Here is a 13,740-nt window from a genome sequence, read left to right as displayed (position 1 = left end):
TTTTAGAGCAGTAACTTTATATTGAATATGAACTAAAGATAGATGAGACAGAAAAGAAAGAAATCAATTAGCTCTAAAGCAGTAGCTGCTAGGAGATGGAGAAGACTAACTCAGGAGACAAAGATGGAACAAAATCAACGATCTAGTAGTAATCAGTTCTCACTGCATCAATGTGCATTATGAAGTGCACCTTCCTACAAATGTTGATATTGTGTGCTTCTGGAAAAAATGGAGACAATGCAATAATGATGCAAAGTCATTAGCCTGGAAAACTAGGAAAGGGAAGGAAAAGAATACTGGTTTAGTTTTAGACCAATTTGAGATCCTATGAGCGATGCATGAGCTATTATTGATCAAACATCTGATATAGAAGCCAGAGCTCAAGAGAAAGCAAATCCGTGACTTACTATGTAGTAGTGATAAAGCCAAGGAACTCTAAAAGACTACCTAGAGAGAGGATATAAAATAGGAGAGAAAAGGTCATTAGCAGAAGAATAAGAAGTACCTGTATTTATAGAGGAAGCAGAGGAGGTTAACCAAAGACGACTGAGAGTAATCAGAAAGGCTGAAAGGATACCAGGAAGGAGAGGAAACCCCATCCTATTTGAATATGGAAAAATAAGATCATTACTTCCTCCCTCTTCAAAATCTTTAAAAATAATAATAATAAAAGAGCAAGATAAACAGGAAGAAAACCCCATCTTTGATGGGGGAGACATCTGAAACCAGAGAACAGATGGGAAAGCTGCCAAAATGTAGATCCAACAGGGATTCAGAAATAAACAGAAAAAAATACTCCCCAGCATTACAAACTCATCAAGACACATTTCTCCTAGGTGAAAGGAAGACACTAAAAGGCCAAAGCAAAAATCCATGTTTACAACAATTCAAGCAAGGCACACAAACTGGTGGAGAGTATAAAGTTATCAGTATAAAGTTATCACTCTAAAACTAACATCTGATGTTACTTGAAACCTTTCTTAAGTCAATGTTAGTGACTGTATCCCCTGCAGGATAAGTTCAAGCTATTTAATATAATTCTCTGGGCCAGATTTGGTTCCAAGAAGCAGAGAAGCCCAAACAAACAAAAATCACACAGTTTCTCTGTGTCAGAAAGCAGTCTTTGTGTGGCAGGGGAAAAAAACGGACTTTATAGTGAACAGAACTACGGCAGCCTACAGGCTGGGGAAATGTAGTAATGAAAATAAGCTACACACACAACCCCAAATCAGGAGGAAAAAGTCCAATAGGCTTTGCACACAACCCAAGAATTAAGTTTTGCATAAAAATACTCAATAAGCACTGCTTGTACTAGCTAAAAATTGAGACTAACTAAATATCCATCAATCAAAAAGTGGATAAATTCTAATATTAGTCTTAAGAACGCATTATCATAACATGTCTGAAAGAAATGGAGTGGGCAGCCCAGGTGGCTCAGGGGTTTAGCACCACCTTCAGCCCAGGGGCTGATCCTGGAGACCTGGTCCCATGTCAGGCTCCCTGCATGGAGCCTGCTTCTCCTTCTGCCCGTGTCTCTGCCTCTTCCTCTCTCTCTCTCTCTCTCTCTCTCTCTCTCTCGGTCTCTCGTGAATAAATAAAATCAGGAAGGAAGGAAGGAAGGGAGGGAGGGAGGGAGGGAGGGAAGAAAGAAAAGAAAGAAAAGAGAAAGAAAGAAAGAAAGAAAGAAAGAAAGAAAGAAAGAAAGAAAGAAAGAAAGAAAGAAAGAAAGAAAGAAAGAAAGAAAAGAAAAGAAAGAAAGAAAGAAAGAAAGAAAGAAAGAAAGAAAGAAAGAAAGAAAGAAATGGAGTACATAAATGTAACCACATAGTTAAGACTCAAAAATACATTGTTGAACACAAAATGCAAGCTACAAGATGATATATACGTATGATGTCATTTACATAAAATGTCATTAAAAGCAATAATATAATCATATGTAATAACAAAATATAGATGGGAACATTAAACACCAAATTCAGAGTAATAGTTTATCTCTGGAGTTGGAAGGAGAGAAATGGCACCTGAGAGGGGTGCTAAGAGACTTCAAATGCAACTGTAATATCCCACTTATTTTCTAAAAATCTAAAATAACTATAGGAAAAATGCTAGGATTAATAGAACTAGATATTCATATATTACCCTCTGTAAGTTACCATCAATGTTCGCCTTTGAAACTTAGCCACCACATTGTGAGGAATCACAAACAAGCCCCAGGTGGAGGGACCTCACATAAAAACCCACATGGAAGTACGCCTGGGTGGCTCAGCGGTTGAGGGTGGGCCTTTGGCTCAGGGCATAGAATTCCAGGATCGGGACGGAGTCCCACATGGGACTTCTTGCGGGGGCGGCCATTTCTCCTCTGCCTGTGTCTCTGTGTCTCTCATGAATAAATAACCTTAAAAACACACACACACACACACGAAGAGGAATTAAGGTGGCCAACGTATAGCCAGTATCACCCATCAGACATCTGTATGAGTGAGCCTTCTGAAGATTCCAGCTCCAGCATTTAAACCTTCTAGCTGAAGCCCCACACATCATGAAACGGAGATGTGCTTTCCTTGAGATCCAAATTCCTAATTTACCTCTGAGCACAAAAGGTTATTTCATGCCACTACCCTTTGGGATAACTTGTTACAAAGGCATAGTAACCAGAACAGCAAATATTAGAATTGAAAAGAAAAATATTCCCAGTGCCTAGCATAAAATCTCAGTCCTAGTTGCTAAATCTTCAAAACTACTACCCTTACTTCAGCTTAATAATGTATACAGCTTCTTACCTCCAAACTTCCAGAATGTGCTGCCCAATGTAAAGGGCTAAACTTATGGAGAATGTCAACTTCATTAATGCTGACTCCTCGTTCTATTATATCCGAAAGCTGCTTTACATCTCCAGCTCGTACTGCATCATGAATGCTACCAAAATGCACCTTCTTCCGGGCACCTACTGAAAATCAAATTGCTTAATATATATTATAAATCTTAAAAAAAAAAAAAAAAAAAAGACTAAAGCAATGATTCAAAAAAAAGCACAAAATCACTTTGGCTTTCCAAACAATTTACTACACGGATGTTTGTGATTAACATCTTAATCCCATTTAGCTCTAACACACAAAGAACATAGAAGTTATCACTCCCATAGGCGCAAGAAAAGCTGAACAAACTGAAAATCAACAACTTTTCTTGGACTTATCAAAGAACTGAGGTCTCAGGGCCAACTGCCTCCTTGAGTCTGGAGAGACATATAAATACAGAGAAACACAAACAAGTTCAGCTTACCTGAGCAAAAGCCACTGGAACCATAAATTTTGAAGCACTGAAATGATTATTTTGACAAAGAATTCTGGGCAAGAATTAGCCTATGAGGGAGAAACTCTTCAGGGCCAAAGTCTTAGAAGGCCCCTACATTTCCATAGATTTCACCCCACCAGGTAAAACCCACCAGGTTATCACTGTGAAAAGTCAAGAATCATTTCACGTCTTTGGCAGGAAAAGGGGTAAGTTATAGTTCTGAACTACAACCCAGGGCATTCTCCATAACAAAGGCCTACTCTCCAGTTGTTTTACCAAAGCCTTATCTCACATAGGCTGATATGTTCTATCAATATGATTTTCTTATCCTTCTCATATTTACTACACTAAGAAAGGGTCACAATGTTTACTTCATACACTCCATACACTCCAGTGGTCTTATATTTTATAACGTTCAAAATCACAACCTTGTGATTGTGAAATATTTTAATGTGCACTGTAAGCCAGAAGTAAAGCATGAAGAAACAGTTATTAGAGGAGAAAGGAGCATAAAGTTTAATCAAGACGTTTCCTAAACAAAAAGGCACAATTCCTCACTTCAAATTGTTTTCAAAAGAACTCACAAACATTTCTGGTAGATAATCTACTCAATCTTGTACTACTACTCTATATATATATCCTTTTTCCACAACTCAAATGTTAATTTGAGGGTAGAATCATAGCTTATACCACCCCTTAATAAAATGCTACACATGTTACTCAAAAATCCTTTCTGAGCATCTATCATGTGCCAGGCACTATGACAATATGATGGAAAATGGACATGGACTTAATACATTTTCTTTCTACCAGCACTTTAAAATCTATTTGGATAAAGCCGATAAGGTAATAAAACCAACAGTAATGCTCTAAGTATAGGTAAAATTAAGATAGTGGAGGAGTAAACATTTGAGTAAGACCTTTAAGAACAATAAAGATATATACACATTGGGAAGGGTGCAAGGAAGGTAGCAAAAATAACCAGGCCACTTAATAAGTTTAATGATTTTAATATCCTAGGCCAGACCTTCATTCTTCTCCTTTAACCTAGTACTATAAGATCTACAAATGATGTTCTACCCACTTTAATCCATTTTATACAGGGACACTATCCTGATCCCTTCATACCTCTACTCCACTAACTGTTTCTGATTATCCACTGGTGGTCTAGAGAACAAAGTCCAAACTCTCAAAATGACAAGATATACCCTCCCATAATTTGACTCCATCTAATTTTATAGCCTTTTCTTTTTCACCACATCCCATCCCAATTCATTCACTCACCCACTCAACGTTAATTTGGTGTCTACCATAAAGATAAAAAGATGAAGATAACATGGTCTTTATCCAAACTCACAGAAAGATACAAACAAATTATAAAATAATGTGGTAGGAGCAATGACAGAAATATTCTTAAAAATTTATGAAAGCACAGAAGACTTCTAACATAGCCAGGAAGAAAAGGGAGGAAGAAAGGATTTCTGGGGAAGGTAGTATCTAAAAGTTAATCTTCAAGGGGATGACTGGGTGGCAAAGTCTGTCAAACATCTGCCTTGGGCTCAGGTTGTGATCCTGGAGCCCCAGGATCCAGCCTCACCATAGCCTCCCTGCTCAGCGGGGAGTCGTCTTCCTTTTTCCCTCCCTGAGTTTGTGCACGCTCTAGCTCTCTCCAATAAATAAAACCTTGGGTGGCTGAGCGGTTGAGCATCTGCCTTCAGCCCAGGGCATGATGCTGGAGACCCGGGATCAAGTCCCACATCGGGCTCCTGCATGGACCCTGCTTCTCCCTCTGCCTGTGTGTCTTTCTCTCTGTCTCTTATGAATAAATAAATCTTTAAAAAAAAAGAATTAAAAAAGTATATATAAAAGTCCTGTAATTTTGTTAAAGAATGGATTCTCAAGGATTAGCAGTAGTTTGCCAGGTAAAATGGGAACAGGGAAAGGCATCCTCGACAGCATGAACAGTAGGATGTAGTCAAGAAACCACAAAACAAACAACAACAACAACAACAAAAACCAACCATCCTATTGCTGAAGGGGATGTAAAAAGGTGTCCAGCTTAGTTACCTGAGTGGTGTGGTGCCATTAAGATAGCAGACATCAAAGGACAGAGTGGACACATGGATACAAACTTTGCATGTGATGACTGAGGTGCCAAAGGAAGAGTTTCAGAAGGGAGCTGTATATATGAGTCCACAGCAGATCTCAGTGTTCGGTGTCTCTGTTTTTTCTGATACCCATCCTCAACCCATACTGAAGCCAACAGCACTCTACTCTTTATAGTAATTATCCCACTAGTTATTATTTGCTCAGCATTTCTCTTTCCTCCGAGAAGGTAAGGAATGTGCCTGTCTTCTTCAGTGATATATCCTCAAGATATAGCAAAGAGTAGGCACTCAAATATTTACTGGATGGTTGAGCACCGTAGATTTCAGTAGGATTTAAGACATAGTTTTTCATACCAGAAAAAAGCATCAGGGATGGCATTATTGCGGGGGGGGGGGGGGGGGGGGGGCGGGTAAAGACAGCATTTAAGGAGAATGTAAGAAAAGAGGATGGAAGAAAACTCATCTAAGGGAGAGTCAATAGAGAGTAAGGAAGAAAACTAGGTAAGTCTAAAGTCATCTCTACAGAGCCAAATGCTGCAGAGAAGCCAAGGGTCCCTAAGATTTAACAAACATTTATGTCAATCTGGGCAAGAACTCTCAGGAATAGTGCAGGTAGAAAGAGGGGTAAGCTGAAGTGAGGGAGGATGAGAAACAGATGAACAGCTTTGGGACCCACTTAAAATTGGTCAACTAAAAAAAAAAAAAAAAAAAAAAAAAAAAAAGGTCAACTAAGGAAAATTAGGAGTAACAGCTGAGAAAGGAAACTGCCATAAAGGGCCAACGCTGATGTGGGTGATGTGGGTGGGTGAACGCCCGAGGGTCAGAGGCCAGGGCGAACGTAGAGTCGGACTCACAAGGGGTTGCAGTCTCCCTAGAGAAGGTGGAGGGGCCTGAATCAGACACCCCTGGCATGGTGCGATCCCTCGGGCTCCGCGGAGGAGTCGAGTCCAGGCCCCTGCTGCTTCGGCGGTCTTCACTCGCTGTCACCCACGAACCGCTGCAGCGGCTGCCTTCGTCGTCGCTAGGACCCGGGCCGCGGTCTTCCCGGCTTCTGTCCCAAGAGCCCCCGCAGCGGAAACCCTCGTCTTCACTTTCTCTATCCCAGAAGCCCCGGAGGCAGCGGCTGGCGTCTACGCTGCCGCTCACCCCGGAGGAGTCGCTGGCCGCGTAGCCGCGGTCTTCGCTTACTCCCTCCCAGGAGGTGCTGAGGCTGTGGCCGCCATCGACGCTCCCTTCCTCCCAAGAGCCACTGAGGCGGCGGCTGCAGTAGCCACTGCCTCTCTCCCCGGGGTCGCTGGGCTGCGAGCCCCGGACTTCTCGGACACCCTCCCAAGGATCCCTGAAGCAGCGGCCGCGGTCTCCTCGGACCGGTCCCTCACAATCACTAGCCTGACGGCTGCCCACTTCGCTTAAATTCGGGTCGCTGCTGCTGAAGCCTCGGTCTCCCCTTACGCTCTCCCAGGCACTGACGTGACGGCGGCCACCATCTCCCCTAACTCTCTCCCGAGAGACATGGCCCAGGTCTTCACTGACCCTTCTCGAGTCAGTGCGGGAGAAGCCGGCGTCTTCACTTAACCTTCCCGTAGAGCCCCCACAGCGGTGGCCGCCGTCGTCACAGGTTCTTTCCGTGTCTTCGCCGGGACTCAAGTCCTGGTCTTCGCTAACTCCCTCCCTTAGCTGGCCGCCACGCTGGCCGTGTCGGCCGTTTATCCTCCACACGCGACAGCTAGAGGGGCGGCCGCCGTCCTCGATTGCTACTCCCCGCGAGTCGCTCAGGCGGCGGCCGCCGGCGGCTGGTACCCGCTCCTCCGAGTCGCTTTCCAGCGTCCCGAGTCCAGCCGACTGGTGCCAGCGGCGAGGGAGCCGCGGCCTTGGAAACGGGTAAACTTCCGGCGTGCTGCGGTCATTTCCAGTTCCTCACGGCCTTGCGTCACTTCCGGCTTCTCCTCCACCTTTTCCAGGGCTTCGCCTCTGGAGAGATCGGATGGTGGTACGGGCCGGTGCTCCTGAAGTTCGGCTCGGTCTCAGTCCCGGCGTACCGAGGCCCTGTCTCTCTAATGGCCTGGCATCCGTCGCGCCTTCCATGCCTCAGCGACGCAGGTGGAGGCTCCAGGACTGCGGTTTGCGTAGGTGACCTGTGTGGCGCGGGCCGGGCGGGGCCTTTCTTCGTCCTTGGCAGGCCTAGTGCAATTTTTCAGTGTTTGTTGGAACATTGGAGGAAGTGTGTGTTCTGACCCTGTTACGCACAGGTATGGAGAAAGACCCAGAGAGGAAGTTAGCAGCTGCACCCGCTCTCAGTATTGAATGCTTATTAGTGCCAGGCTCTTGGGTAATTGCTTGGTACTTAATTCTCACAATAATTTTATAAGGTAGGTGTTGTCCCTGGTTTGTAGGTGAGGCCATTCAAGGGGTTCGTAATTTGCTAAGACCAAACAGGTAAGTTGTGGGAGCCAGTATAAACACAGGTCAGTAGTCCAAAGACTGCTCCAAGGTTCCTTTTAGTGTAAAGTGTTCACTTTCAATAGTTTGGCCCAAATCCTTTTCTGCAACCGTATTGCTTAATATGTATTCATTCTTCCAGTCACTCCATTGAAAATACATTGCGGGGCGCTTGGCTGACTCAGTTGGTAGAGAATGCGACCGGTGATCTCAGGGTGGTGAGTTCCAGCCCCACGTTGGGCATGGAGCCTACTTAATAAATAAAAGAAAAAGAAACTACATGGTTCGGATTTAATTTAGCAGAGAAATTAGAATTATCTGCCCTCCAGGGATATCACCTACCTCGATTCCCCTTTTACCCTGTTTTTTTCCCATCCTTATTACCTTGCCGCACGTCTTGTTTTTAAACACATTTGGGAAATTCCCCTGAAGTACAGTAAATTGGCTTTCTTTAACTTCCATAGCCTCTTGTCATATTAGTATTAATAATCGTCATGTGGTGAGTTCATGAGTCTGACACTGTAATAAGCACTTTGTATTAATTTTCTTACTTAATCCTTAACCTACCAGAACAGTATGACTCTTCCTTTTTGCAGATAGAGAAACAAAGTACCAAAGTTAATTGCCTGAAGATTCACAGCTAGTAAGTATTAACTGAATTAGGTGTCCAATCTAGATCTTTGATTTTGCCATACTTCTCAAAGCCTTTGAATATACACAGCCCTTATTAGACTACTTATCACATTATATTATAATTAGCTATTTAGCAGTCATGCCACCTCCCCAACTCTGAGCTTCTGGAAGGTAGGGATTGTATCATTATTCATCTTGGTGCTCCTGACATTCTGAATACTTAGTTCAAGGGGAGGGCTTAGTAACTGTGGTTGTGGGTTAGCAGGTGGCTTGATGAGCAGTTGATTGGTGGATGAACTAATAAAATCATTAGTCATCTCAATCCCCTTATTTTTAGAAATAGGGCAGCTAAGGTGTTTTGTCTTGCCAGACATCTATTGAGTTATTATAGGGGCCAGTTTCTATGCTAAATGATTTGCAAAGAGTTTCAAACTTAATCTGTATTATTATTTCTGTTTTTACAGATGAAGAAACTGCTCACATTTGGCCAAGATCACATAAGTAGGAGGTGGGGAATTGGAACACACTCTGACTCCAAATTAATACAGTTTGTAGCCAGTTACATAATAATGGTAAAAGGCTTCATTTGTTGCTGTGTTATATGGATAAACTCACTGAGGGTTAGTACACCCTTAAAGGATACACACATGGCAGGAAGGATAAAAAAGAAAACTGAAACAGCAGAGAAGCAGAAAAAATAAAATCTCCCAAAATAAACTTGAGAGGGATTAAAAATAAAAGCAGATATTAATTAAATAAAATATAAAATTGATAACTGCTGTTTGAAAAGAACAATAAATAGACACTTAGCAAATTTAAAGAAGGAAAGAAAACAATAATGGAAACAAAGGAACATATTTCAGATATGAGGGACTCCCAAAATTAGAAGTGAGTCTCAAGTAGCTTTATACTAATAATCTTGAAAATTTATTTGGATAATTTTCTAGGAAAATACAGATTTTCAAAAATTGGCTGTAGTTAGAAAACCTTAATAAACTGATAATCATGAAAGAATATCCTGTATATCCTTGACCAAAGTCACCAGGAACAAAGCATAGAGAAGAATTGAGTATGTCCCAACTATGAAGGGAGCATAACCATAACAGAATCTAAACAAGGATAATGAAAATAAAAAAAAAATCTCAGTCTCACTTATGAATACTCCGGTGAAAAACCTAAGGAAATTATGAAGCCAGCAGTGCATTTAGAAAATAATGTCATAACCAAATCGGGTTAATCCCACCAATACAAGAATACTCAACCTTAGTGAAAATTTTCTACATTAGTAGAGAAAAACTATGATTTTAATTGTTACTGAAAAAGCACTTGAAAAATTAGGATTTATTACTGATTTATTTAAGAAATACAATTCATAGGGCAGGCCGGGTGGCTCGGCGGTTTAACGCTGCCTTCAGCCCAGGGCCTGATCCTGGAGACCCGGGATCGAGTCCCATGTCAGGCTCCCTGCATGGAGCCTGCTTCTCCCTCCACCTGTGTTTCTGCCTCTCTGTCTCTTTCTCATGAATAAATAAATAAAATCTTTAAAAAAGAAATACAACTTATATTAAGCAAGGAACAAAAGTTTAACTGGATGAAGGGTATCAACCAGAAATAAAACACTTAATGTCATGATCCAGGCTATTTCCTTCATTCATACAATTCAACATTGTTCTGAGAATTTTGAGTCCAGTGTAATAATAATCAAAATAACTAAGGTATGAAATTAGGAAGAAATTAAGATAAATGATATTATCTACCCGGAATATCAGTAAGACAATATTGTCAGGAAGATGGTAAGCTCAGCAACATATAGAAGATTTTTTATAAACGATATAAACAAAAATAAATAAACTAGATATAATCAACTATTAAATGTAAACTCATTCACATTAGCAACAATGGTGAAATCTTCTAGAAATCTATCAAGAAATAAAGCCTATATTAAAAAATCATAAAACATCATTTATGGATGTTACAGAAGATCAGAACTAAGTGAAAAGATACACTGTGTCCCTACATGAGTAGGCTAAGCATTGTAAAGATTCTACTCAGATTATAAATGTGTTGCCTTTTAAGTACAAATTCTAACAATTTTTAGTGGAAATCAAGATTTTCTTTTTATCTGGAAAAATGTAAGTGCAAGATTAACCAAAATGTTTTTTTTAAAAGAATGAGAATTTACCCAAATACACATCAGAACTACAAAGTAGTGCTGAAATAGAACTGGACAAATAGTGGAGCAAACTGAAGTTCAGAAATAACCCCATGTATACATTTATTACAGAGATGGCATTTCAAATAGAGAAATATAGGCTCTTCATTTTCATATGCAAAAATTTCAGAAGAATTAAAGTGCTAAAAGAAAATACAGAAATTTGTTTTTATACATCTTAGTAAGGCCTTCCTAAGCAATACAAACCCCAAAGACTAGAGAGAAACAAATATTTAAAAGGCTACAAGGGGGTAGCCCGGGTGGCGCAGCGGTTTAGCGCCTCCTGCAGCCCAGGGCGTGATCCTGGAGACCCTGGATCGAGTCCCACGTCAGGCTCTCTGCATGGAGCCTGCTTCTCCCTCTGCCTGTGTCTCTGCCTCTCTGTCTCTATGAATAAATAAATAAAATCTTTAAAAAATAAAAATAAAAAAATAAAAGGCTACAAGATAATAGTACCATGAAATTGAGACCAGCAGTAGACAATGTTTATTATCAAGTCGGAAAAAGAGTAACTCTAGAAAAGCTAATTAGCAAGAAGAGTGATTAAAAATACCAAAAGCAAGAACACCGGAAACTAATGAATGTTCCATGTCAACTACAAGTTGAAGAGAAAAAAAGGAAATTAACAAAATTTACTCAAACATTGAAAACAAATGCTCTGCACATCACTATGATAAAAACTAAAAGTGGATAAAGAGTGTTGGGAGAAGTCTGAAGCTCCAGGTGGTGAGAGATTAAATTGCTGTGATCCATAAAGGACAATTTGGCAGTATCTGTCAAAATTCTAAATATACATTACCCTTGAGTTGGGAACTATCCAGCTGTAAAATCTTACAAATAACTTGTTCTCTTGGAGTATGATAGTCCTTGCAACACATTATGGTTGTACATAGACAACCCATCAGTGAAAGAATTGCTAAATTATGCTACATTCCTATGAAATATTACCCAGTTGTAAAAATGAAGATCAACATCATTAATCAACATGGAAAAAAGAGTAAATGAAAAAGGCGAAACATGCGATCTCATTTAGTATTTTAAAATTTGTGAAAATTTTTTCAAAGGATCTATAGAAGATTAACTCAGTGGTTATAGAACAAGAAAGATGTGAAAGGAAACTTATTTTTTAAGTTTTACAAAAATTCTTCATAGGTAAAAATACAAAAGCATAAGAAAACATACTGTTATATAAGAAAAAGAAAGTACTTTTAAGGGGATGTATGGGTCAGGAAAGATTAAGAAGCTGGTTTTGGCAAGGAGTCACTGGTAACACTCAGGAGTCAAGATGTAAAAACCCAGAATGCACAGGATTTCGAGGTAAGTGAGGGACTGATTGAAGGAAATGTCTTAAGTGAAGCATTCCAGAACACACTGAAGTGGGCATCTCAGCATTACAGAAGAAGTGGAATTCTTTTTAAGTAGGAAGCATATGTTTCCACCTCTCCGTTTTTCCAAAGAGGGTTCTGCTTAAATCCTCCATAAATCAGCTTTTTGCCTTCAGTTCCAAAGGAGGGAGCAGGGCCAACCCAAGGCCAAAAGTTAAATGCATTTTGGTAACCATTTTCCTTCTGCCTAAATACTCTGTTGCAAGCATTCTTGCTCTCTCTTTGGTGTGCACCACCAAACTTTCACCCCATAGGTGCTTTTTGGCTTTTTTCTTGCTCTTTCCCACCTGCATGGCAAAGTGACCCCACATAGGATTGGGAGAAAACCCTACTTCTACAGAAGTTCAGGCCTTATAGCCTGACTTTCAATTTCTACCTCCAGGTAACCTCTTTAGTCTGCTAAAACTCTCCATTTGCAGGTATGGTTAGATGCCTTGTATTTGTAAACCACTTGGAGCATTTAATAGTTGCTAAATAGGTTGTAAAGAAAGTTGATAGGGAAAACAAAACTATAATCTAGAATTACCTATTTTAGGTTGTTAATTGAAAAACTTCTAATATTATATAAATAGGTTTTTGGGCCAAAGCTTATTTTATTTTTAGCTAAATAAGATTACTTTGTAGTATTTTCCAGAACAGAAAAGTTAAAACTAGGTTTGAAATAAGCAAGTTATATTAGAATCAACATCATGGAGGATTATGAACAATGAATTTTGTAGGTTTTAAGAAACAAAATGCTTTTATTCTCACAAACTTCATCTATTACTTCAAAAGACGATATTCCATCTTACATGAGGCTTCCTTTGGCTTTCCTTGCTATACTTTCCATTGTAGATTACTTACAAGTTCTAGTTCCCAGTAATATGTATTGACTATTAATTTAACATCTTTTGGGATTACAATTCAGTGTTGCTGCTTCCTAGATCAGTTATCAGATCTATTTATTAAAATCAACTGGTTTAATTCCGATATAATTGACATTATTTAGATGTAGAACTATGGAGCTTCTTAAATAGTGGAGGCGTCTGAATGAGAATCTACTAAATGAGACCCTCCAAAGATAAAGTCTGTTCTTCATACTCAGGGATCCTAATGAAGTAAAATTTGGGGGCCACACATCTGAATCACTACCCAATATCCAGCTTTCTACTCAATAAAACTAGGAATCGGATTTTTCAATTCCAGCCGTAAGTACCTGTGATCATCTCAGAGAAAGTATTGTCCCTCTGCCACTCCAAAGCTAATTCCTTTTGTGCTGTTATCTCTTTCCAGCTCTGAAACTGGCCTATCCATCATCTGTCTTTCTCATTTTTTAATATACATGTTAAACGTCTTTGTCTCATTCTAACTACAATTAAATCTCCAGTTAAATTTCATGAAGAATAGCTCTTACAGCTTTGTCACCTCACCCACACAACCCATTGCAATTGGTGTTAGCACCCATATTCACCTGTTCTTCAGTCGATTGTTAGGGGATATTTCTCAATAGTTCCATATTTTTTACTTGGTTTATACTGCCCATTCTTTTTTTTTTTTAACCATTACTGTTTTTTACCACCAATAGTGCTTCTTTCTCACCTTCCTACCTAGGAGTCTAAATGTTTGCCCCTCAGTGACCTGTCCTTGACCCTCTTCCGTGATATGGACACTCTTGGTACACTGCTAGGTTTGA

The 13,740-nt window shown here is 40.1% G+C and overlaps 1 protein-coding gene and 1 long non-coding RNA gene across 6 annotated transcripts in view; one reads left to right on the top strand and one right to left on the bottom strand.

Moving 5' to 3' along the window:
• Positions 1 to 7,289, bottom strand: part of ANKRD42 (ankyrin repeat domain 42) — a 77,687-nt gene extending 70,398 nt beyond the window's left edge. For 2 of the 5 annotated variants that reach the window (XR_012015762.1, XM_072794831.1), the window contains exons 1-2: positions 6,254 to 7,288; positions 2,781 to 2,947 (exon numbers count right to left, since the gene is read on the bottom strand). Coding sequence is in view for 3 of the 5 variants with exons in the window: in XM_072794831.1 (XP_072650932.1) it covers positions 2,781 to 2,947; positions 6,254 to 6,311 (225 nt within the window). In the remaining 2 variants the exon portion in view is untranslated. Of the gene's footprint in view, positions 1 to 2,780; positions 2,948 to 6,253 lie in introns of all 5 variants that reach the window. The other 3 variants (XM_072794834.1, XM_072794833.1, XM_072794835.1) reach the window with 3 other exon arrangements.
• A 60-nt stretch (positions 7,290 to 7,349) lies between these two features.
• LOC140615088 (uncharacterized) lies at positions 7,350 to 10,103 on the top strand. Its single transcript, XR_012015763.1, has 3 exons — positions 7,350 to 7,525; positions 8,435 to 8,481; positions 8,936 to 10,103. It is a non-coding gene; the product is annotated as an uncharacterized lncRNA (long non-coding RNA).
• The last annotated feature ends 3,637 nt before the right edge of the window (positions 10,104 to 13,740 follow it).

The sequence above is a fragment of the Canis lupus genome, chromosome 23 (genome assembly GCF_048164855.1).
Source record: "Canis lupus baileyi chromosome 23, mCanLup2.hap1, whole genome shotgun sequence".
NCBI classification, from domain to species: domain Eukaryota; kingdom Metazoa; phylum Chordata; class Mammalia; order Carnivora; family Canidae; genus Canis; species Canis lupus.
This window is presented reverse-complemented; position numbering and strand designations above follow the sequence as displayed.